The sequence below is a fragment of the Phoenix dactylifera genome, chromosome 1, assembly GCF_051530095.1.
Source record: "Phoenix dactylifera cultivar Ajwa chromosome 1, Ajwa_hap1_PhDact_Kaust_v1.1, whole genome shotgun sequence".
Taxonomy (NCBI): domain Eukaryota; kingdom Viridiplantae; phylum Streptophyta; class Magnoliopsida; order Arecales; family Arecaceae; genus Phoenix; species Phoenix dactylifera.
The window spans coordinates 5,697,927-5,722,816 of NC_143190.1; the positions used below are offsets into that span (position 1 = coordinate 5,697,927).

The window sequence follows — 24,890 nt, forward strand, 5'->3', positions numbered from 1 at the left end:
GATTTGCACATTAATGCTTACCTCCCATGAGTCCCCGATTGAAAGAACACTTCCCTGAAATTCATTAAGCAAGTCAATGCAATCTACCTTGCAATCACATGCAGGACACAACCATCCTTCATCTCCAGGAGGAACTGAGAGAGAGCAATTAAGCACGATTCAAGAAATTAGAACTATCATCATCATTTCAAAATGTTAAACCAACAGAAATATAGGTTTCAGATATTACTGTTTTCACTCAGAAGTGGGGGATTCAAACACTTCTGGTGAAACCCTCTGTCACAAGTGCCATCACAAAGTATGATATCATTATCAACTGATACGTCTTTCGAACCACATTTGGCACAAAATATCTGCAATACGATGGACAAATGTTTATCAAAAGTAGACACAAACACCATAGAGGAAGACAGGGCATTATGAAAGAGCGTATACTTTGATTAGGTCAAATGAGTTCACATACATCCTCACTGCAAATTTGTCCATCAGAATCAAATAAAGATTTCAGAAGCCTGCCCTCAGAAAGCAAGGAGTCTAGACACCGAAATAAGTCACGGATTTTCAATTTGCAGCGTAAAATTTCAGACTTGGCTCGTTCAAGTTCCTTCTCAGGCCTGATCTTTTCCAAGCTGCAAATTTGCACAGAACTTATACATTTTTTTAAAAAAAATGAACAATTATTTAATAGCATCATAACAGACGCATAGGAAGTAATGTACGTAATCATGAAACATGACTAAAAGATGCCCGAAAGGGCTCTGAATGTAAATCAAAATTTGTTCTCCATTAGTAATATTTAAATTCAGAAAAGAAAAAGACAAGCAAAGGAGCTGTTTGGAAACTTGTCGTTGAAGTTGCAGTGCAATCCAGGTCGCATTGCAACTCAAATTGCAGCAGTTGACTTTACAAGGAAGCTCACTTTTTTGTGTTCAGAGGAGAGTTTGGGAAAAAGGAGGACATCTCGGACAGACATTCCATCAAATACTTTGCAAGTGGATGGCAAGTCGGAGAACTCGACATACATGGAGATAAGGTGTTTTTCAAGAAGAGATCGGCGTTGAAGGTACCAGTGGTGAGGGCTTGGACATGGACCTAGGCACCCATGGGATGGAAACAGTTGCCAGTAGAGGCCTTGATGAGGGTGGACAAGGTGAAGGAGAGGGACGGAGGAGGTGGGCGGTGGAGGAAGAGGAAGGTGAGCTACAGTGGAGAAGGGTGCCGCAATGAAGCCCAAGGCAGAGGAGGCTACCGTGGGCCTCCCAGAGGTGATAAAGGCCAGTGACAACATCACGAGCAGTGGTGAGGAGGGACTTGAGAGGGGGAGGAGAGGGGAAGGGAAGAAGGAAGAGGAGAGTGTTTTGTAGTTAAGATACCTACTTAAGAGGTTGATAACTCGTCCTGCAGCCATTTTGACCGCAAGTAGCCCTACCATAAGATAATCTTGACTTGCGGCCCAATTAGCGACTCAATTTACTGTATAATTCGAGTCACGTGCATCCAAACAAGCAAGTTGGCCCGCATTTGCAACTTGTTGTGCATGCGGCTCCACTTACAGGACTCCAAATAGCCCCAAAATTAAAAATAAAACATGTCAAGATAATGGTACTCCAAGTAACATCAACTAATACTACCAAAACAATAAAAATTGTTAAAAGTTATAATTCCACATTCTTTTATTGGTTTAGGTAGGGCTTGAACCAAGGTCTCCAATAAAGTAGAACTTAGACATCTGCAACTTGACATGCATGTAGTTGGGATCGCATGAGGTTGTAGTTGTTGCATTTGCAACTACATTGCCAATATTTATTTCAATAGTTTTGTAGTTAGAATAAAACAAAATCTCATGTTTATTTACCTGTAAATAAGAACTACAATTGTATTTAATCATACTATTAAAGTCTCGATATCGAATTTTGTACCGATATCATCCTATTATAGTACCGGTATGTAGTATGGTACGAGACAGCGAGGCATACCGAGTGTTGGTATGTACGAGACTGCGTACAAATTTGACATCGGTACGGTACACCCAGTACGGTACGGCACATCCGGTACGGTGCAGTACGGCAAACCTTGATTAAAGTAGTATTAATTATGACCCCACTAACTACTGTCCATATTGGACTTAGACCTATCATAAAGATGTCTGTAAAGCTTTTTCCAAATGCAACAGCTTGTCTTATGGCCAATTTGGCCATAAAACATAATACTGTAAAAGGGTCGCCAAATACAGTTTCACTTATAGGATATTAGTCTAGTTATAGCAATCCAAACACTATAAAAGAGCCATCTGTTGCAGTTGTGGTCCACTTACACCCAATTACAGGCATACAAACACATTAGGCTATTTGGCTGATAAGTTTTGTTAAAATGGCTATATAAACACTCCAAATGAATGAGTTTCACCAAAACAATTGTTTGGTTGGTTTCCACAAAACATGTTTTGCAAAAATTGACAAGATTTAAAGCCTTAAAATTGAGCTTTATGAAAAAAACAGGTCTCCCCATACTTCTGTATAATCTTTATTACGAAGAATCATGTTTTATGGACATTTCTTTTAGTCAAACTCGCTAGCAACCAAACAGCCCATTAGAGACTTCAACTCTGCAAATGTTACCTACATGTCTCCGCCTCCTTGTATCAACAATTTTGGTAGTACTTGTCTCTCTAAATTTACCAACACATTATGTTGATGTTTCTTGAGCATTTCTTCTTGAAACCACCATGAAATGCTGAACCGATCAAAACTAGGTGGTTCTGCCCATACTAAATCAAACCAACGCCAACCCAGGACAGTTCAACCATTCGGATCGGTTCCTTTACAAAACCCTCCCCACCCCCTTCCACCAAGGGTTCAAAAGTTCGACTCTCTCGCTCGTGCTCTCCCCCCTCTTCATCTACCAATGTCTCTCTCCCCTCTTCGATGTCGTCCATGCCTCTCTCCCCTCTTTGATGTCGTCAAGTAAGTCGTCTCTCTATCTCTCCCAAAAGGGATCCGACGCCGACCGGTTCCACTACTCTCTACATCTCTCTCGACAGAGGTTCCACTGCCAATCTCCTCCTCTCCTTCTCCCCCTCCCTTGCTCCCTCTCCTCCCCTATTTCGGTATGCCCCGGCACGGGGCAGTAAGGACACGTACCGTACCGCACCAGTCACCAGCCGATACGAGCCCTAGTACCGATCCGGCAAACCTTGCTTGAAACAAGTATTTTAGTTTCACGACAAGATGGATGAAATATATAACTTCTCAAAAGCGTTATTTTATACAGCCAAAACAAGGATCAAGGATTAAATGTATATTCAGCAAAAAGCTTCACATATATTAGTCCGAGGTATAATAGCAAAAAAACAATGCAAAAAAGGTAGAAAATTAACCATTCAAAATAGGATATTACGAAGAACAAACCTTTGACCTTTCCATCCTTCACTAGAATATGCATCAATCAAACTTTGCTCGTAGTTTATTCGTGTCAACAGGTACCTTACACGTTTCCTAGTTCCTGAAAATTCATCATTTGAAGCTCCCTTCACTTTTCTCCTCTTTTTTCTTATTTTTGTTGTTGGATTTATAGGGGGAGTTGCAGACTCAGCAGCAGTCTTGCTTTTCCCCTTTGACATTGATCGTAGAACTCTGACACCATCCAGTGAAGATCTTAAGAAATATTTTTTGCCTCTCAAACTTTTAGAAGCCTTCTTTCCCTTCTGTAACGATTTTTTCAAGTTCTTTTTCACACCATGCTTCATATCTGCTTTTTCAGATTTTGATTTGATGCTTTTGTCATGCTCTGCTAGGGTAGTCAATTTTTCAGAATCAACATGATCACAGTCTGCACACCCAACTTCTGCAGAATCATTTTCCATACCATCAGATTTAAGCCCTTGCTCCTGATGCCTAGAGTTTTGTTCAGGGCATAAATCATTAAATGTTATGGTCACTGTCCCCGACAGGAGAAGCAATATCCATATGATCCACGCAGAAAATTCGGAATGTAGTTTTATTCACGAAAAAAATCAGGATGTGTTGCTGTCAAACATGATGTCACCAGTAAGGCCCACAACATAACAGCAAGACTTATTCCATCATTACACAATATGATGTCACCTGCAAGGTTGTCAGACAAAATACAAAACTTAATAAGCTAATTAGCAATAAAGACTAATATGCACAGCAGATAGTACTTCACATGTTAGTTCATTGCTTGTTTTCCCGTGGTTGTTCTTTATCAAGCCATTCTCTTTATTGCAGTATGGACCTGTAAGGGTACTCTCAAGGACTTCTTGTTTGTATGAGTATCTTGGAAAAGATATTTTGATTTCTTTTTACTAGACATTGTCTACTAAAGTAAGTACTAGGATCTCTGGGGGCTCTAGGGCATTAGAGTGAAAGAGAGCAATGCACCTGTTTTTCTCTAGATGATTCTCATTTTGTATAGGGAGAGAAGGTTAGCAATTTAGATTTCCCGCCCCTTGCAAGATTCATGCTTAACTTTTCCTTTATTGGTGAAAGCCCTTCAAAGATTTTAATAAGTAGTTGTCTTGTAAATCTGTACATTTTCATTCATGGAGAATTATATTTTGTTGAAATCAAATAATTTCTTTCTGGAACTTTTTGTTTAAAGAAATCTGTTGCATGTTAAGCATCTTCGTTCTTCTTGTTTTCTTGTTTGGTCTGAAGGTAGATGTATTCACATTTGTGGATTTCTATACATTAAATGAGTGGCACCTGCAAGGCATGTGTATGCAAATGTAACATGTTTAACTATTCAATTTGGTTCATTTTATGATGCCTAATATCTATAACGTTACACCCAATTCAATCAATAAGCAAGTTTTATGCCAATAATCAAAATAAGATCTTCTTAACAATAATGAGTAGCCAACTTGTACAAATAATAACTGCTTTTCTCTACCAATGTGAGGTAGAAATTAGATTTAAAAATTTGGTGACAAACTACATCTAGTTTGAAGTTTGAACATATGGTCTTAGATGACGATATGTTTTATGTACAAGACGAATAAAAACAATCTTTTTTTTTTCCAAATGCTTTCCACAAAGTATTTAAAGTTATAAGATGATTGTGATATTAATATAGACTGCAGGCACATCTGATAAGGACTTCAAAGTATGATGTCAGCATTCTTAAAATCGTTAGTAATATATCTAACATACTGTGCAGAATATACTTTAATTGCTTTGAAGTCATGAAGACAAATCCAAATAGCATATTACAGGAAGTGGGAATATGTATCTTGTATCTATATTAAAATTGCTTCACGTTCAGCTTTTTGTTTTTACTCAAGCTAATATTAGGAAGTCCTTTGGATTACTTTTTAATTACCTCAACCAAAATATAGAAAGCAATTAAGTGCAACTCAAATTAATACAGGCCACAGGTTTAAAATAAAAACTTACTGATAAAGACCTAAAGTTGACAATATTGTCATTTATTAGCTGCTTGTACTATATCCAAGGAATCTATTGCATAAAATTTTAATTGGTCTGAGGTTATGGGATCGAAGCCAACTATGGAATTTTTTTTAATTGCCTATAACTATATCCAAAGTTCATTGTCTCAGTACAGAACCCCGTATTGCTACCATCCTATTACATTGTCGATATGCCCAATACAGAGGCTGGTTCGGCGTACCGAGTATCAGTATGCCCTCTGTACCGCATACCGATTTAGTATCGATACCACATGGTATGGTCGATACGCACCAGTACTAACTCGTAAACCTTGATATATATCATGTTGGCTTAGAGAAGGCTTCATGTTGGCAGGGAAATTGACTTAGAAGACAGCAAGTAAACGACAAAGTGATCCCTAATGTCAAAAGGTGAAACTTTTCCAACTTAATTTCAGAAGATACAAGTTGCATTCCAAGGCAAATTTGAAGTATGAACCTACAAACACATAAAGTGAGATCTATTTAACGATAAGCACTAGGCAGATTCACTGCTAATTCAATAACATCTACGAAAATAATAAATAGTTAAGTATGAAGAAGAAAAATAAAGTAGTTACAAGGCCATAAGATGCTCACCTTATAATTCCATTTAGCTGGGAATTTTGAGAATAGTATTCATAAGTATTTTGGCATTCCAACATTGCTACTGGTCTTCAGATCAGAATTTATTCCACATTAAGTATTAATAACTGAATGCTGCTTTAGTGTTACAGTTGTGAGAGAGAGAGAGAGAGAGAGAGAGATTTCTTCAGAACAGGAAGCAGCAAAGCTATAGTTTGACAAATAGCCATTTTGCAAGCCTTCGGTTCCATTGATCTTGTTTGTTTCAGTCAAAGTCATTAGAAGTACAGCTCCAGCAAATTAGGGTTCTTTATTTTTTCCTCCTCAGGTTACAACACAAATCGGAATGCTAACAAGACTGGGTTCAGTTTGATCTGCTTGGAACTAATTGGTTAATTTTTGTCCAGTTGTGTCAGCTACAGTCTGATTGGATCAGGTAGAATCAGCTATAGCACCAATGAGGTCGAGTCCGACCAAGATGGGTGAAGTTGGATAAGGTTGACCATATCAAAATGGCTGGAAATAGGTACAGCCTGCTTAAAACCTCACTCTTAATTTTCACAAAGTGGAGAGATTTAGAAACCGGGTTAGAATTTTTGCCTGCACTTTCGATGAAACAAAAGCCCAAAATTTCCACTTCTAAGTGAACTCCAGTTCAGTCCTGAGCTACACCAAGTTTGATGGAAATCATGATGGGGTCAAAGTTTGCACTTGAAGTAGTACATCAACAATAGAAATCTTGCATAGATCTTGATGACCACATGCTTTGATGTGGAGGACCTGAGGTCAAGTTCTGGTCTTCACTTATTTCAGCTTTTTCTTCAAGGAATTCTTTGCTTAGTACCTTCCAGTTTGAAACATTTTGTAATTAATCAGAGGTCTGGAGTTTAATTAGCCAAAAAAAATAGAAGGGGATTGTTTTCAAAAAGGGGCTAACTTGCAGAAGAAGCAACCATGCATCAATATGTTGGACTTGTTCCCCTGTATTTTCTAATATTTGCATATGCTTTCAGGAAACACAATAAGATGTTTCTCTCTTCTTTAACATGCATGTAGGTGTGAAATAGGTTCTGAAAGCTCACGAGGTTAATTATGCAAACCAGTCTAAGATCAGTCTACTTTCTTTCGTCTTCTCTTTCATACTGTTTTTCATTCTTCTTTCTTTTGGAATTATCCATTAATTATCAATTGAAATGCAAGTAAACAAAGAAAGAATGTATATATAATATCAGCTAATGATAGTAACATCTGCAACCCAAAATCAAGCAAACAATCACCACTATCATCAAGGATCATGAACAAGGCACTAGCTTACTTAACCATAGATTTTATCGATTTTTATTTTCCAAAAATTTTATAGCATGACGTAAAGTGCAAGTTTGCTGCATGCCCTTCCTTTGAGCATTCAGCTTATTTCATTCAGTAAATCAATCTATCCTCTCTTTTCTTGGTGATCTAACAACACTTTAGTTAATAAAAAAACAAAAAATGCAACACCTATCATAGAAAATAGTGTTTAGTTATCTAACAGCATAGCTAAACTTTCAATATACTAAAAATCTAAAATATTATTATAAGTATTTGATAAAAGAAATAATTTTAAAAAAAATCAAAATAATTCCAAAGACATTATTTTTTGTTAAGGGCTTCTGTGAATTGGTCCCATGTGCACATTATATATAAAAATGCCAACTCAAACAAGTGTTTTCGCCAGATTGATTTGAACTTCATAATAATTTCCAGTCCCGGTTTAGGTAGAACTCTGGCATATCCATATCGCACCGATTTTGGATCAAATTTTGGTAGCTTGAGTATATCACTGATGCAACCACACTACCTTTTTCCAGAAGTTGAAAAATTCATTCTAAAAAATTTTCAAGAATTTTTTTTTAATAAAAAAATCTAGCCACAAAAATAACCTAGCAAAATCATAGTGGGGCCCCTTCTTGACAACTTATCAGAAAATCAAAGTGAACAAAAACCAATTGCTCAGATTATTTTTGAATGTACACAAATTTTTGGCATAGAATTTTGGGGATCAACCCAAATTGCCAAAAATTGTTAACTCTGGTATTAGATTCATGATTTACTACATGAATACAATGATCAAAAAAGGTTTAATCTCAATTTCATGGAGTTCCCCTTTAATTTCACTAAGTAGTCATGAATTAGTTAGATTATTGATGAAGTTTGAAAAGGCATAGGAAAGGAAATTACCTAGCTAGATAGCTAAAGGATGGTTCAATTCAAGATCAAAATCCCTATAGCAACTTGTCCCCTCTTCCTCTCATTTCTCAGTAGTAATTGTATACTCAATTTGAGAGCAAACGAAGGTTGCTTCAAGGCAAATTGACCTTGATCCACCCCAAAATCGCTCGAGCTTATATCAAGGAGGCCTCGGTATGGCAAATATTGAGCAACTCGCCCCGGACAACTTGGTATTTCAAACATTGTTTCATACTTGGTTTCTTACAAGGTTCTAAGTGACACATGTGAGCGATGGCGATCAAATATTGGTATGATAAATGCCATGCCAACCTGGCACTATTAACAATGCTGTGTCATGCTGTGTAGGATTAGCAATGGCATGTTACATGATATGTCATGCAAGTGCTTGAAGTGTATTGGCATGCAATCATGTCACATGCAGGTCCAAACTTAACATGATATGCCTCCAAGAGGCACAAACCAGCATGGCTGGCACTTTAAGTCTTGATTTTATGTATGTTGCATTCAGATTTCATATATTTTCTACATATCTGAATCATAATTAGGTTTAAATTAAACAACCTATTAAGATTCAAGTTTCATAAGTGGGGGAATCCCTCCACTTCCCCACTTATTCTTAGTGTTGCTATTAAGATTCAAGTTTCATAAGTGGGGGAATCCTCCACTTCCCCACTTATTCTTAGTGTTGCATGGACATAAACACAAGAATTGGATTTGGACATGTGTCCAAGTGTCTGATTCAGTAAGAGGAGAAAAAGGAGATACAGGGATGCATAGAAAAAAAAATCAATCATGACTAAACTATAATTGGTGCCATGTAAAAGATAATAAAAGATATTATTTGTTACGGTCTTTTAAACACTTTTAGGAAAATGACAATTTGCCCAGTCATTTTAATACGTACATTGTTAACCAATCTCTGAAAGAACAAAACCTCATTTTAAAAATTATTATGGTGGGTCAACTCATTGATAGAGCAGTCAACTCTCTACAAACTTCTAAAAACTGCAATTAATAAATCTTGATAACTATCCAAGAAATGTTCGCCATCTCAGTACCGGACTTCATACCAACACTATCCTATTATAATGTTGGTATGGCCGGTTCAATGTACCGAGTGTTAGGACGCCCCCCATACTGCATATCGGTTCGGTACCAATACAGTATGATACAGTTTGTATGCACAGATAACAACCGGTACAACAAACCTTGACCCAAGTGTTTGATATATATCCGACTCGGATACATATCTGACACAAATTCTAGGTGTTGGAGACAAGCGTATAGGTAATGCAGTTTATTATGCCATGATTTGGTGCTGGCACAAGAGGCTTATTCCCACTTATGACATCCCAGGGGTTATCCCTCCACTTATGTCATAAGCCAATTCCAGCCTTGGGCTTGGAAAGGCTTATTCCACGAAATTGGACGGAAACCTATTTCGCCCGATTACCATATTATACCTCAATTTGCTCTGTTGCCCCTATCCACTCTCTAAATACAAGAAAAGGTGAGAGCAATATTGTCCTTGTGATAAAATCTGAATAATCATGAAATCCAATGCACATTAAATGCCCCTTATTCCCTGCACTTATTCCTCCAATCAAATGCCGACAAACCTTATCCCGTGGAATAAGTCAATCCCTTCTATAGTACCCGGATAACTTTCCCTTACCCCCTGAATGTTTATTTTGCAACCAGATGCTACCCTCAAAGACTGTTCAATAGATTGTTCCCTAAGGCTGCTATGCATTAAGATGTTCAACATAAAAAAACAAGGAAACGAATTGTCATGTAAGAAGGCACTACGCTTGTGCCAATCGCAGATCAGCACAGTATAACATCATGTTGTATTGTAACATGATCATGTGCCAATCAACACCATACAGAACAAGAATACATGCATTACAAAGCAACGTGCCCCATGTCCTGCCCGTATCTTATGAGCATAATATATACTGTATGGCATAGACCAACATGAATTAAACCCATGCAGGAAATAATACAAGTTATATTCTCCTTTAACTACGGCTGAAGATTCAAGAAAAACAAGTCATAGGAGTAAAAGAGTACTTACATGTTTCCAGTAAAAGTATTTTTGCTTGTGAACCATTAAATGCGAATAAGAAAACAATTAAATGCACAGGCATAAGATGATACAATTTCTCAAAAAAAGAAAAAGATAGGTGCTGAAAAGAAAAATATAGGACAGCAAACATATTGACCTGCAAATTTTCTGTGCAAAAGCACAAATATATTCTCGATTCCAAGCACCTAGGTGTAAAAATGGTGCAGATGAGCTGATGTAGATTGTTGCATGTGCATTTTATGGACAAGAGCGAGAAAAGAACCTATTCCCTCCAAATATAAAATTACTTCATTAGACTATTGCCCTTGTACAATGAACAAAGAGAAAAAGGTTGTTGACATCAAACAGAGAGGTGAGGGGGGCAGAGAGGGATACTTTTATAACAACCAATTCACAGCTTCCACTAACCCACATAGTAACAGTATTCTTTGGATCACAGAAAATCTCTTCGATTATTCGTCTTTTTCCCCAACCGAAAGACTTTTAAAATTACTCAAGTAAAACAAATTGTACAAGAACTCCTTCATTATTCTAGGCTTATTCATGGATTTTTAAATTTGTTCATGAATGATCAGAGGTTAAAGTAATATATATATATATATGAACTACAAATTAATGATGCTATATTTTGTTGTAGGTGGTGTTGTTTTCACTTTTATCTATCGTTCTTACTAGTAATAAGTATTTTGGTTGTGTTTTCACTTAAAATTTTTAAAATAAAAAAAGGGCCACGACTAATGAAATAGGGATCCGGAAGGTGAAACCCCTGGACCTTTGGGACCCCTCCGGCAACCCTCCCTCTCCCTTCCTCCTCCTCTTTCTCTCTCTTCCTCTCCCTTCCTTCTCCCTCTCCTCCCACCTTCTAGTTTACAGTTTTGAATGCCAAAACTGTCCCGGTTCGCCATCGGCACAGCTCAATATGCCCCAAACCGGGCGGTTCCGAACAGTTCCGCATTCCTTACTTCTGAGTTTGGTAGAAATTTCACAAATTATGATATATCATGAAAGTGTTTTAAATTGTTTATGTCCATGCAAATGCTTACAGCATGTTATAATGTTATTTGACCAAAGAAAACAAAAACCAAGAACACAAAATTAAATAGCTGAATATTGAAAAATATGGTTGTGATTTTATATGAAGCCAATTGCTTCGGCAATCACCAAAGGGCCTAGAAGGATATCTCAACAATAGTCTAGGTCCACGGGCCACCAACTAGGGTAGCAACAATAGTCTAGGTCCACGATCCACTAACTAGTGTAGCCAAAGGTAGTTGACAACTATGCTAGTAAATCTTTGATAAACTGCTGCATGACATCCTAACATGCAACCAAGCCAATGTGGGATTACCAGATCATAGCAAGTGGAACAGTTGCTCAAATTAAACTAAAAGTGGAAAATGAAGCAGTGGGACCAGAAAGGCCTTGCTTATCCCAAATGGCATGAACATCCCGAGTTAAATGAAGTAAATGGATGAAAAAGAAAGTTGAAGCTAAGAAATCAATAGGGGTTCTCACCAACCCCCCCCCCCCCCTCGGGGATCAAAATAGAGATGCTCTGGCTTTTCTTAAGCTTCTCATGATCATAACAATGTCACATCAATATTCACATCAAGTTCTCCCAACATTGCATTGGACAAAAGGACTTGAGATAGGTCGGCTGCTTATTAGACCATTTGATGGTACAATGCAGCATCAACCTTCAAATGGGTCCAAGGTGCTTTGAAATCAGTGTTCATGATAAATGGAGCAAAAAATCTCATGGGCAGCCCCTACAGCCAAATGAACTAAAAAGTAAAAGAAACCCTAACATCCATGTCCACCATCCATCTTGCATAAAAAAGGCCCATCTCCTTCCTTTTCCCACCTTTTCATTCCATACTCTTCTCTTCTCCTCACTACTCTCTCTCTAATGGCTTCTCTTCTCTACTTGCTCTCTCTTCTCCTCCCTCTTGACCTTGTCCTTGGAGTCAACACATCCTCCTATTGGAGAAGATTTGGCTGACACTCCAACAACCCGCCCTGTTGGAGAACCTCCAGCTCTCCTTGTGGAACACTTCCAACCCACCCCTATATTTGACACATCTTATAGTGGCCTTCATCCCTCCCTTCCCCCAACCACAGCCTTGCTGTCCATTCCAATTGTTCCCTCATCACCAACCCCTCCATCCACCCACTCCTCCCCAACCTCACCGGGTCCATCACCCCGAAGATCAGCAGCATCTCCTCCCTCCAATCCCTTTATATTGGTGTCAACTCCCTCTCTAGCAACTTCCATTCGATCTTAGCAACTACCCCTCCCTCACCAATATCAACTTCCATTCAATTTAGTTTATTTGGATGGACTTTTACCACATTTATCATGACTATCAATCTCAAAATGCTCCATCCCCATCCAACAATCAGTGCTGCAAAGGACCTATCTCAAACACCAATAAAGAACCTTGGAGCAGCATCCAGGGTAGCACAGAGACATGAATGTGACAACAAGGTTGAAATACCAAGAAGAACACTTAGGAGAGCACCTCAAGCAAAATTTGTATTCATTCACCAAAAGAGTAAAAGGGGTGTATTTATAGGCTTTGGAGCCTCCATGCCCGAAGACTCTTGAACAAGGATCGTCGAACCAGTACCGGTCGGCATCCCGGTCCGGTACCAGTCCGGTCCCGGTCCGATACCGGTACTGAACTGGCCAAAAAGACGCGCGTAGTAGCCAAAAAGCCACAACACGCCATGGCATTAAATGCCACCGCCACAAATCGAACCAGACTCAGTGCCGGTTCACATCGAGTCCTAGCCGAATTAGACAAAACCGGTCCGGTTTAGAACCGTTTTCTGTGGCCGAACCGACTCAATCAGAGACCGGACCAGTTTGGCACAGGCCGGTTCAACATTCCTTGCTCTTAAAGGTTGTAGAGCTCCTGAAAAATTACAAAATTCAAAAACAGGCCAAGAATCAATCAAAAGCATCCTGCCTACTATATAAAGGTAATATCAGCAGATTTGATAGCTGTTAAATAAGTCAAAATATTTCTATGTCCGACATTTGATTTGCAAGATACTTAACTCCTATGAAAGCTCATTCAATAAGCTATTTAAATAAATTTTTTCTTGACTTTATATGCATCAAAAACTATTTTTGGTGATATTATTTTTTGAATGTTGCTTGTCCTTGACCTAATGGAACTACCATTCAACTCCTAATAAAACTAGAACTTCAATCAGAGTTTGTAAATTAAAACTCCATAACAAAAGTTCTATAAAGAACTAGTCATAAAGTAATGTCCAAGAAACTATGTATGCCAACGCCAGTTGTTGCGAATGACTGATACATTCACTTTGGTCTTGTGATGTGCTAGCATTGTTTATCTTCCCTAGTTGGATTCATTACCATAATCAAAAACCAGATCAGATGCTATTGGTGCCAGATATACAGGGCTTCTCCACCTATACCATAGAAACTTAGTAAGCAAAAAAAAAATCATAAGAAAAGAAAAACATTGTATGATAATGCATAGTTCTAAGCCTACTAAAACGCTGCACATGACCCATCATAATTTCTAATGTCTTCCCTAAATCAAAGAATCCAATCCATCTTGATTACCATGATTGATTAGAATAATCATGGTCTCATAATCGCCCAAGTCCTCTCTTGTTTTCAAGCAACAGTTTGCACCACGTATAAACAAGAGGGCAGAATATGGTATCAAACTATCAATGATAAAATATTGGACCATGTTATGTTATGGTTAGCAAAAAACAAGAGAACTTTGACTTGTCTTTCATAGCACGATCTTGTGACTGTGACAGAGGGGAAAAAAATCCTTGAATATCCATGATATCAATCAAGGTTAATCCTAAATCCAATTTGAAGAAATTCATCCTTGAGGTTTTAAATCTCATGGAAGAATATTTCTTAAAACAAAAATTGCTAAAAAATATCTTTGAGTATGAGAAAACCTAAAAAGTATGAAAAGCATTTAAGTATTCTATTTCTTTAAATTCTCACTTATCACATCATCCATAGTTTATAACTCTTCATTCACTACTCACCTAAAAAAGATATTTATATATGTTTAAAGCCACTAGCACCGTCTCATTCCTTGCAACTTTGCTTCAAACAAAAATAATGTCTTGGTCCACTTCCTCACCCAATTCCTATAGCTCCTTTTGCAAGAAAAACCTTTGCATCGATACTTCATGTAATTTTTCATATCTCTTGTTTAATTCTAGCAGCTAAGTATATTCTAAAATATAGGAAGAAAATGGAAGACAACTTAAGCCCATATTAGCAATACAAACCTCAACTATATTTAAGCAAAAGCCAATAAATTCTGCCACATTCATGTTGCATAGAAAATTGGGAATGAACCTAGTAAGAAACCTCCATCTTTTATTGCCTGACAGGTGATCAGTAAATTGTTTGTTAAGAAATAGTGTGATACCTCTTCACTGTAAGTCCTGAAATTTTGGGTGTTATAGAAGGCCAAAGCACAAATCAATGAATCATGAATCTCATACAAAAAATAATGATAAGGTGATCCTATGGTAAACCTAGAGTGAATAGATTAAGCGATGAGTACAATAGATTAACGCATAAAAATGTCAAATTTTCTAAGTAGTCGACAACAATAGGACATAAAATGTGCAAGGAAGATTTGAGGAGGCTATGGTAAGGATAGGAGCTCAGACTCGTGTACAAGAAGAAGGAGGGCAAACAAACAAAAAAAATGGCTATGGAAAACAATTTGAATGGACAAATAATGACATCATATGTAGTTCTAATAGGATAATTAGTAAAGGAGGATTCATAAAATTGATCTTGAATTGTAAAGATAAGACTTAAATTTTATGGTTATGGTTTCTCTTACTGGTCAATCATTTTAAATTATAATTTGTTCTTAAACTGGCAAACCATTTTACAAGTGGTTATGCCTCATTTTAAAGGAATACAATGTACATGCATGCCAAAATAATGGGACTATTTACTTTTAATACGAAATATGTGTGTGCGAACTCTAATTTGCAACATTTGTTAACTATAATTTACTTCGCAAAATACAACCAAGACCTACAGGATCTTACTTGGTTTGAGCAAGTCCGGCAAAATGTTTCATCAAGTTAAATTTGTGACCCATGAGCAAGGTCGACCCAAAAGATCAAAAGACAATCTCAATTTGATGCCTTGAACTTTAGATAAGCGAATGCATGTCATAACTGTTTAGTTTTAATTGAAATATCAAAAGCATTCATAACTTAGAGGACAATAGGCCGAACATACCAAAACTTTGAAACTGCAAATCTTTACTTAAGGATGTCTTCTGTTTTCCAAAATGATAAACCCAAGCACCATCTTTTTGCCCACACATCCATGGATTATATGTTCGACATTTGTAGCCTAAAGTTCTCTTTTGTTTAACTCTACCTAAATTTTATACCAAGCTATAATGATAGCTAAGATCAAGGTTCCCATGCCGGATGATATGGATATTAGCACTGTCATATACAATAGAATGATTGATTATTTCAAGGACATCATTCCTCTAAAAAAGACTATAGAGTATATCCACTGATGACCAAGCCATGAGGCATCTGCAATATACACACTAATAAAGCCAGCAAAGAAGGAACAAATCCTCACTAGACTCCTCAAGAAACTACCTTCCTTCCTCTTGCAAAATAAAATCTTTAAGAAAAAGAAATTGAAAATTTCTTAGATACATTCTTGAATTTTGTTGAAATATGCTACTCTTTTCATTCATATGATACAGCATCCAGTTTTGTCCTCGCACTCCTTGATCTTGCGCATAAACTAATTCACATTCCCCCCTCAATCACATCAATGTATCAGCCGTCCTCCTACCACTCCCCAACTCTTCCTCCCACAATCACCTTACCATACGAAGATCTAACTTCTAGGGTTTTCGACATATGAATACGTAATTCACAAAAGATGCGGCTCCCACAACCCATGCCATCATCCATCTAATCTCCATCCATTCCTAGCCACAAACACGACCACACACACTACCTTCCCCGCTCTGCCTCTCTCTTCTTGTTCTTTCCCTCTAGGGTTAATCAAGAACGCTACATTTTCTCACTAGAAGAAAAACCCCGAGAAACCGAGCAACAAATAGAGCCAAAGAAACAAAACAGAAATAATTTTGACAAAAAAAAAGGGTAAAATAAAACGAGAAGTAAAGGCAGGTCGGAGCTTTACCTTGATAATTTCAGCGCCGGTCACAACCGAGCTCTGCTCGTGCGAGCGGTGAGAGAGAATAAGAATAGAGCGAAAGCGGTGCCCTTTTCTTTCTCTCTCTCTTTCTTTCCTTCCTTCCTATTTTAATATTATAAAGTCCAGATGGATGCCGCGGCGCGAGAAGCTGCGTGCTCCCGCCGAGCTATGGATGGGCGAGAGAGAGAAGGAATAGCCGAAGACAAGAAGCAGCGAAGATGGAAAAAAGAAAGAAAGAAAGAAAGAGGAGGGATGGAGTGAGTGCGACTCCCAAAGGCTGGAGCCCTCTGGAAGCGTGGAAGGATCGAGGGCTTGGCTTCGCGTTTGTTTCTTTTCTGGGTCGCCAGGGCAGCGCACGGATTTGACGGAGCGAGGTGCGGTGCCGGGTGGATGCGTTGGGTCACACGCCCTAGTTCTCGGCCCAGACTGACTTACAAAAGACCAACGCAGGACGGACGGACTTGGTCCTGGGCTAACCTGTTTGCGTCCCGGAACACGAGGACCCAATGCGACCCATCGGATACCACCGGAGGGAATTGAGGACCCGGCCCAATTTTGGCACCCATTGGAGCATGGATCTACTGGAAAACCCAACACGGGTCTAAATCTGAATCCTAGCACCACTGCGCGATCCAATTGTGTTTGGGGTCGGGGTTTCTCTCACCCAGCCCGGATCCATCTCAAGCAAAATTTAGACCGGGTCGGGTTGGATTGGATTTGATTAATTGGATTAAGTGCAAGTGTACATGGATCTTAAGGGCATCATGGAATACTCTGCTAAGAGTAGGCCCATTGACAGTGTTTCAAGTTTAGCCTCCATGACAAACCCTTGCAACGTAGCCTGTCCTTCTCATCATTGAGCTTAACCAAAAGTGAGGCAAAACCGAGCTCGAACTGATCTTAAAATACCCAAAGAAAAAGCTTGAGCAAGCGGCAAGCTGGAGAAACTTTAGCCCAACTTACAGAATGACGACATATTTCTTTTTTTCCATGCCATTTCATTTAAACCCTCCTGTTTCAACTTGACGGTATGTTGTTTAAGCCCGGCGAGGACGTCATGGCCCAAGCATCATGTAGCTAATGGTGAGTTTGCCCATTTCACAAAAAAGGTATGTCTGGTCAATCAAAATCAGAATTGAATTTGGAATATTTGGGAATGAAAATTGGAATAGCTATTGTTGCCGCAGAATCTTAGACCGAGGTCGGAGTATGGGTCGAATGGCTATAAGGTTGGTGAGAACCGAACTGAACGAGTCGATCGAGGCATGGAAGAACTGGTTATGAAAGATTTCTGGCAGGAAACTACGGATGCCTAAGTCAGAACAGTGAGACAACAATGTGGAAGGAAGAAATCTTTGCAGAGTAGAGTCTCTGAATGAGCTTACCTGAGGACTCTCGGACTACCCCTTTATATAGAGTAGCTAATTGATCCATTACCTGATTTGGCGCGACATGTCTTTATTTACCAAATAACGGTCGGTAGCGCATTTACAATGTGGAAAACGTTCCTAATAAGCAATGTACGATGGTGATCACGCTGATCGTGCGTCGACAGTAATATTGTCATAACTATGGTTGTTATTAGCACATGCAGATCGGCTCGTCGGCTTTCGTCGAAATTGTTCATCTCGGTTTACACCAAGGTGAAGGAGGTCGGTCTAATTTGAGGTCCAGATGTCCAACATTTTCTCCATCACCTATATTTTCCAACGCGTTTGGTTCGTGATTGGAATTGAAATCAAAATTAGAATGTAATTTGAATACTAGATGAGAGTTGAGATTAAATTTTGGAGGATTGGAGCATTACTTTTCTCCTTAGAATCAGAATAGAAATGGAACTCCTCCCAACCAAATGGTTGGAATAGAAGCCACTCATTTTTATTCCTATTCCAGTGCCTAACTCTTCCTAACCAAACATGTTCCAAGTGTATTCTGTCTCGGAGAGCAATGGCCTTTCTAGCTTTAGCTCTTAGAAAAACTAAATCATGCACAAACACCAAGCCCAATACCTTAGGCATGAGCTTGTCTACTTTGCCACTACAAACTAAATCTGATCATCGGCCAAACTTAGGCATAAAAAATATCAAATTTTATATAGGCCCAACTAAAAGTGTAATTAAAAATTAATAAAATTTAGATCCGAGGTCCGGCTTATAATCAATGCTCCATAAGCCAGTATATATTGATTTTTAGCATACTGCCCTGCGCCGGTAAATTAGATCTCCATGAGCTTTTAGCTTTATTTGCTCGAGACAATTCTTTGGTACTTCTGGTATCATAATACGTAAAGTTTCTGTGGTTTTCACCAATGGCAGATATAAGGATTTGGACCACATCTGCATGCAAATAATGACATTACCGTGTGGTACGTTCCTAACTGACATGAAAAGATGAGAGAACGTCTTATTATTTTACACTATATATTATTTAAACATAAAAAGGAATATTACTATGTGCTTATCAGGATTGAAATGCCACGTGTCAAGCTGGCTGGATACAAATTAATACAATACTTCCCTCAAAAAAAATTTAATGTAAAATAAAAATTTAAAGCAGTTTTAACAGTACAAATTTATATTCGACAATCCATATACATTTGGCATGCGAGACTTCTAACAGGCCTGATTCAGACCCAGAAAGATGAGATATCGGGTACAAGGAAGAAAGCACCATGCAAGGCCCAGACACAGCCCATTTAGCCCATGTAAAGATTATGTGTAAAGAGGACTAACATATTTTTAGAATCTTTTTTTAAAAAGTAGTTTTAAAGAAATGTCGATGTCTGACCTTTTTTTAACTTCTTCTGATCTTTTACTGAATTTTTAAATTTTGATCGAAGCAATGCAACAAGATTCAGGTCCAAAAACAACTCTATAGAACCTCGCGTACTCCAGCCATGGCCATGGTAAGCTAACTGCCATGGCGGCCTTGTGAGTCTGTTGTTCTATCTATTTGAGCAATTTGCTAAGCTAGTAGACAATATATTGGGAGGCACCCATCATCAACTGAGAACTCTATGTCCAATGGATCTGTCGTTCAAGCTTGTGATCCTTCACAAAAATGTTTTAGCAACTCGGAAATGTAACTCAAAAATATCACCATTCCAGTGTATTGCATTCTCATAGCTCCCTTTGTACTTGGATTGTGAATTGTGTTATACAATGAAGCAACATGAATGGTGGAAGACCATGGAGTGAATTTTTTAGAGTGATTTTTCCGAGCTACCATAGCATTGCTTGACTCTATGCATGACAAAGTAGTATTTGGATAACACAAATTCATACATATCATAGCAATTCTTTAGTATTATTTTTGTCAGGTAGATTGGTTGTGAATTGGATTGAGGAATGCGAACTGTTACCGTTGAAAATTGACTGGCCCCAGGCACCGCGATGATAGATGTGATGATGCTGGAGAGCTCGATGGTCGGCTGCTTTGGTAGAGATCGGGGAAGGTCTCGTCCAAATCAACAACATGATGTCTCGCATGTCTGCTTTTCACCAATATGTCATTGACATAAAACTCCATGTTGCGGCCCATCTAGTGCTTGAATATATTGTTGACCGGGCATTGATAGGTGGCACCAGAATTCTTCAATCCAAAGGACAAAACTCTATAGCAGTAAAACTCTCTGTCAGTGATGAATGAGGTTTTCTCCTCGTTCTCAGACGTTATCTGGATCTAATTGTAACCCGAGAAGGCATCTATGAAGCTGCTGATGGCCTAAAGCGGCATCGACCAGCTGGTCAATTCTCGATAGGGGGAAGCTATCTTTCAGGCATGCCTTGTTGAGGTCAGTGAAGTCGACACACATTCGCCATGTCCTGTTTGGCTTCTTGACCAGCACAACGTTGGCCAGCCAATCGGGGTAATCCATCTCTAGAATGAAACTCAGACGAAGAAGCTTTTCTACCTTCTCCTTGATCACCTTTTACCTTTTAGGGGCAAAGCTCCTTTTTTTTTGTCGGACCGATCAATGAGTGGGGTCCACACAACTTGTGGATAATAACCTTCGTGTCTATACCTGCGATATAAAAGGTCGACTAAGCAAAGACATCTGCATTAGCATGGAGGAATTCTTGGACTTGTACTCGAACGATATCATCAAGATGGGTTCTGATTTGCACTGTTCGGTCCGACTTCGTCTCATCAAGAGGCACAGTGCAAAGGTTTTCAAGTGGGTCCCTGCACTATTGCCCTTGGCTATCACAAAAATTGAAGCTTTCGATGGGAAGCATCTCCTTAGGCTTCTTTTCCTTGAGCACAGCCATGTAGCATCTTCGGACGAGCGCTTGGTTACCTAGGGCTTTAAATTTGCTCGAAAACTTCATCAGTAGGTGGTAAGTGGAGGCTACAACATGCAGGGCATTTAAATTTAGTCGCCCCAAAATGGCGTTGTAAGCCAAGAGGACATTGACAACCAAAAAATCCATCATGACCGTGGTTTGCTATGAGGCTCGTCTTGTTGTGACAACGAGTGTGATGACCCCTTCCATGGGAATTGGATCTCTAGAGAAGCCGACCAGAGGCGAGGTAATCCTCCGAAGCCTCTTAGCTGGTAGATTCATTGTAGAAAAGACCTCACAAAACACGATGTCCGCCAAGCTTCCATTATCTACTATTTTTTTGCATCATAATTTGTAATAGAAAGAAAAATTACAATGACGTCATCATGGGGGGTTTGTAACCCTTCTCCGCTGGCATCCGAGAAGAAAATGACTTTCTCTGTCCACAATTTTTTTCTCAACAAGCTCTCCGCACAAGTTGCTCGCACATAAGCTCTTCAGGCAGACGAGCTAGCTCCACCAGCGGTCGTTCCATCGGCTATGGTGTTGATGACTCCAACTATCGGTTGGTTATCTGGCTTCTCCTCGGGAGTGAGTCGCTTCCGAGTAGGGTCAGCTTGGCCCCAAGGGTTTCGAACATAGGCACTAAGGTGTCCCCGTTGGATTAAGGCTTCAATTTCATTTCTCAGATGCACCCTAGAGCATCATAAGAGCCTTGAAGCTCTCTAAATGATCTAGAGGGTCCGAGGTGCCATCATATGTCTCCAACTGTGGCATCTTGAAACGGCAGGGGGGACATGCTCCCCCATTATCTTCATCGAGAATGGAGGTTCGGTAGTGAACTCCACGTCTCGATCATGATTAGCTTGGTACTGACGCAAATCTTTGAGGCACTGGTGCATCTCATTAAGCTTGTGATCAAGGCTGGTCTCCCTCCTAGGGACTTGGTTATGTTGGTGGGAGGAGGAATGACCGGAGGCTAACTCCTCTTTAGAGAGAGAGTCAGTGGATCAAGATGGGTTCTCTTGCACATGACATGGCTGGTCATAAGGACTGCGTGGAGCTTTGCTGGAGCTATGGCGACGGAAAGGCTGGTCGAGAGGTACCTACCCCCCACTCCAAGGTAGAGAACATTGACTCGAGCCGTCTAGGCCCTCTCGATGGTGCTGCTTGGGGGCTCCTGGTGCTGTGGCTGCTGAGGGGTAACTGGCTACTGCATGTGTTGGATCGCAACAGTCAACGCCTAAACTTGTTGAAATAGTAGTTGGAATTGTTCAGAGGTCACTATCGGAGCCATCTATGGCTCTAGCGGAGGTGGAGCCCTCCGTGGACTTTATAAAGAGCCGCCAGACTTCTCCAGCATGTTTGGCTGGGAAGTAATAGGTGCTAGTTGAGCTCTTCGAGATTTTATAATAATGGAGAGACAAAACCTTTTTCTAGTGCTAATCTGTTGCCGCTAGATACTGACTGGTCATAGGCACTGTGGCAATAGATATGACAATGCCGAAGAGCTCGTTGGTCGGCTGTTTTGGTAGGGAACGAGGAAGACGAGTGATGCTCAATTGTCGTGGCTGAGATCCTCGTCGGATAGCAGCGCCCCAACCTGAAACAACATAGAGCAAGGAAGTCCTCTGGTTGGAATGTATCCGGCGGGAGACCCTTCGATGCCTAAGTTAGTGTAATTCTCAGAGAATAGAAGGAGGTTGTCTCTCAATTTGTTAGATTATTTTTTCTATTGCTTATCTTTCTTCTTTTGTGTATGTTGGGCAGAAAAGTTTACTTGCAATCAGAGGATGTGGGCACATGGGTCGGCCTAGAATGACTGGTTTAAGTGCGACTTGGACATCGAGCGTGAATGCATCGCACGCGGACGACATTCTGCTTGTCACATCGGTGGTATCGTGATGATCACTAGGTCCCCCAGTAAAGATGCAACCAACTATAGAGAGCTTCCGATAGGTAAGCTCGGCGATATCACATTGGGCCCGTCCGGTGGACCACTGCCGATCTGCCAAGTGTTGAGGTCGTGGCGTGCTTTGATTAGCTACTCCTTCTAGTGAATTTTAGTCAGATTAGAGGTGTATCACCAACCTTCCTAATCAATCATACCATGCCTTCGAGATATTTGGTGTATGGATAGTATGGTTGATGCAGTGGAATGATACCATGTGTTTGGTCGAAACATCGTTTTAGGGGTCTCTACAATTGTATGCTAGTAGATGCTAGAGGGATTCAGCTTGAGAAACTGTGGTGAGAAGATAGCTCCTGTATCTACCCCCTCTCTTCACCTTCCTTGTGACATAGAACTCAAGCAAATGATCATTCGTTCTAAATATGGATTAAGTGCTGATGAGATTGCTAGAAAAGATACGATAAGTTGTATACCAACATTCCTATGAAAAAAAAAAGTGTGTTGGTAGCAAATAATATAAATTAATTAAGCCATATGGTAGAATAGATTGAGATACTGAGAGAATAGATTGAGCTACCCTGTGACACCTCCCTTGGCGTCACAAAAGAAGTGAATCATTCTTTCGTCATAAAGATGCAACCCGAACCCTCCAGGTGGGATTCAAGTTCTGGAGCAAAGAAAAGCTACGACATGAGCTTGTGTTTGAACCATCCGCTTGAAGTTGTAAAGCCAACTTTGCCCTTCTAAAATTGGATGGCTGGTATTTAATTTCTCTAAAAGATACTATAAAGATAAAATGCATCAGAACAGGACTCAAACTAATATCTCATGAATTTTTAAATATATACAAGCTACTAAGTTAAATATCAAAAATATCTTATAAAATAATATATCATCAAGAACATCTCTTATTTTAATATATAAGTTTTTTTTTTTTTTTTGACACAACGGCAACTCACATGTCGGGCATGAAGCTAACACAAAGCATGAGGCATCGCCACGTGATCGGCCCAGATGAAGCCTCTAGCATTGCGAGCAACAAATGAAGCCACCCAGTTAGCTATGTTGTTCGCCTTCCAGTATATATGTGTGGCCTCCGAGAGTCCACACTAGGCTAAAAGCCTACGGATGCTCCGTAGTAGCAGTCTGAAGCCAGCATCATGACTCGGCTCCGGCTCCGGATCCACTCGACAACCATGGTTGAGTCACTCTCGAGGAGGATGCAGTTTGCCCCCAGCATCTATCTCACGTAGGTGACTCTCTCCCATGCATGCTTCAATGTGGAAAGTCTCTCAAATATGACCTTCCACCGGTAATACAATTTAAACTTTTATGTACCTTGTTCTATTTTATTAGATAAAATTTGTCTTGAAGAGTTTTCACTATATTGAAATTGGGTTTGGTGCGCATGAAAGGTCCCCAAATATTTAATATTTTTGCGTCACTTCAATTTTTAACATCTCTTTTTGATTGATAACTCTAAGTTTCAACATCAAATCAACCATCCACTATGCTCATCATTTTCCTACCCAAAAGTAGAGGGAATGGTACAGTGTGTACATTAGCAGAGAGTGAACAAAGAAAATTTGTGCCAATAATCCACCAAAAGCCATGCAAGATATTATGCCTTCCATGCTCTTTATCCCTTTTTTAGTCATTTTTTAAAGGGAACTCCATTCTCTTTACTCAAACAAATCTTAGTTTCTTTTCTAGTTATAAAAGAATATGTGGGTACATGCTTAGCTTATGATTCCTATAATTAGTGATCAGAAATAGAAAATTTTGCAAAAAAATTAAAACTATGTGCATTCAATTAGGGTAAAATATCAAGAACAAACATTTCAATAATTTGCCAAATGGCGCGTGCATGCATATCATGCATAGCTTGTGTTGAACAACTCCGTTAAAATGTATCACATTAAGAAAATATAACTTAAAAAAAACATTCTTCATATATAATACCATACATTAACTATTTGTGCCATCTTCTTGTTATCATAATATACATGACTGAAAATAACTTAGCTATTACAATATGGTCATATTAACTATAACTATTAATTTCTCTAGAATGAAAACATTTTCTTCGAATTCAAATTTTGATACCTCAA

General features: G+C 39.2%; 1 protein-coding gene across 5 annotated transcripts in view; it reads right to left on the minus strand.

Annotated features, from left to right (window-relative positions):
• HAT3.1 (Homeodomain-like protein with RING/FYVE/PHD-type zinc finger domain-containing protein) overlaps positions 1-16,915 on the minus strand; it is a 36,477-nt gene extending 19,562 nt beyond the window's left edge. Inside the window, exons 1-6 of one of the 5 annotated variants that reach the window (XM_017841289.4) lie at positions 16,567-16,876; positions 10,486-10,611; positions 3,408-4,103; positions 464-629; positions 230-353; positions 22-134 (exon numbers count right to left, since the gene is read on the minus strand). In XM_017841289.4, the coding sequence (XP_017696778.3) occupies positions 22-134; positions 230-353; positions 464-629; positions 3,408-3,862 (858 nt within the window). In that variant the 5' untranslated portion in view covers positions 3,863-4,103; positions 10,486-10,611; positions 16,567-16,876. Of the gene's footprint in view, positions 1-21; positions 135-229; positions 354-435; positions 630-3,407; positions 4,104-10,485; positions 10,612-16,566 lie in introns of all 5 variants that reach the window. The other 4 variants (XM_008782701.4, XM_088718749.1, XM_088718759.1 and 1 more) reach the window with 4 other exon arrangements.
• Between the last annotated feature and the right edge of the window lie 7,975 nt (positions 16,916-24,890).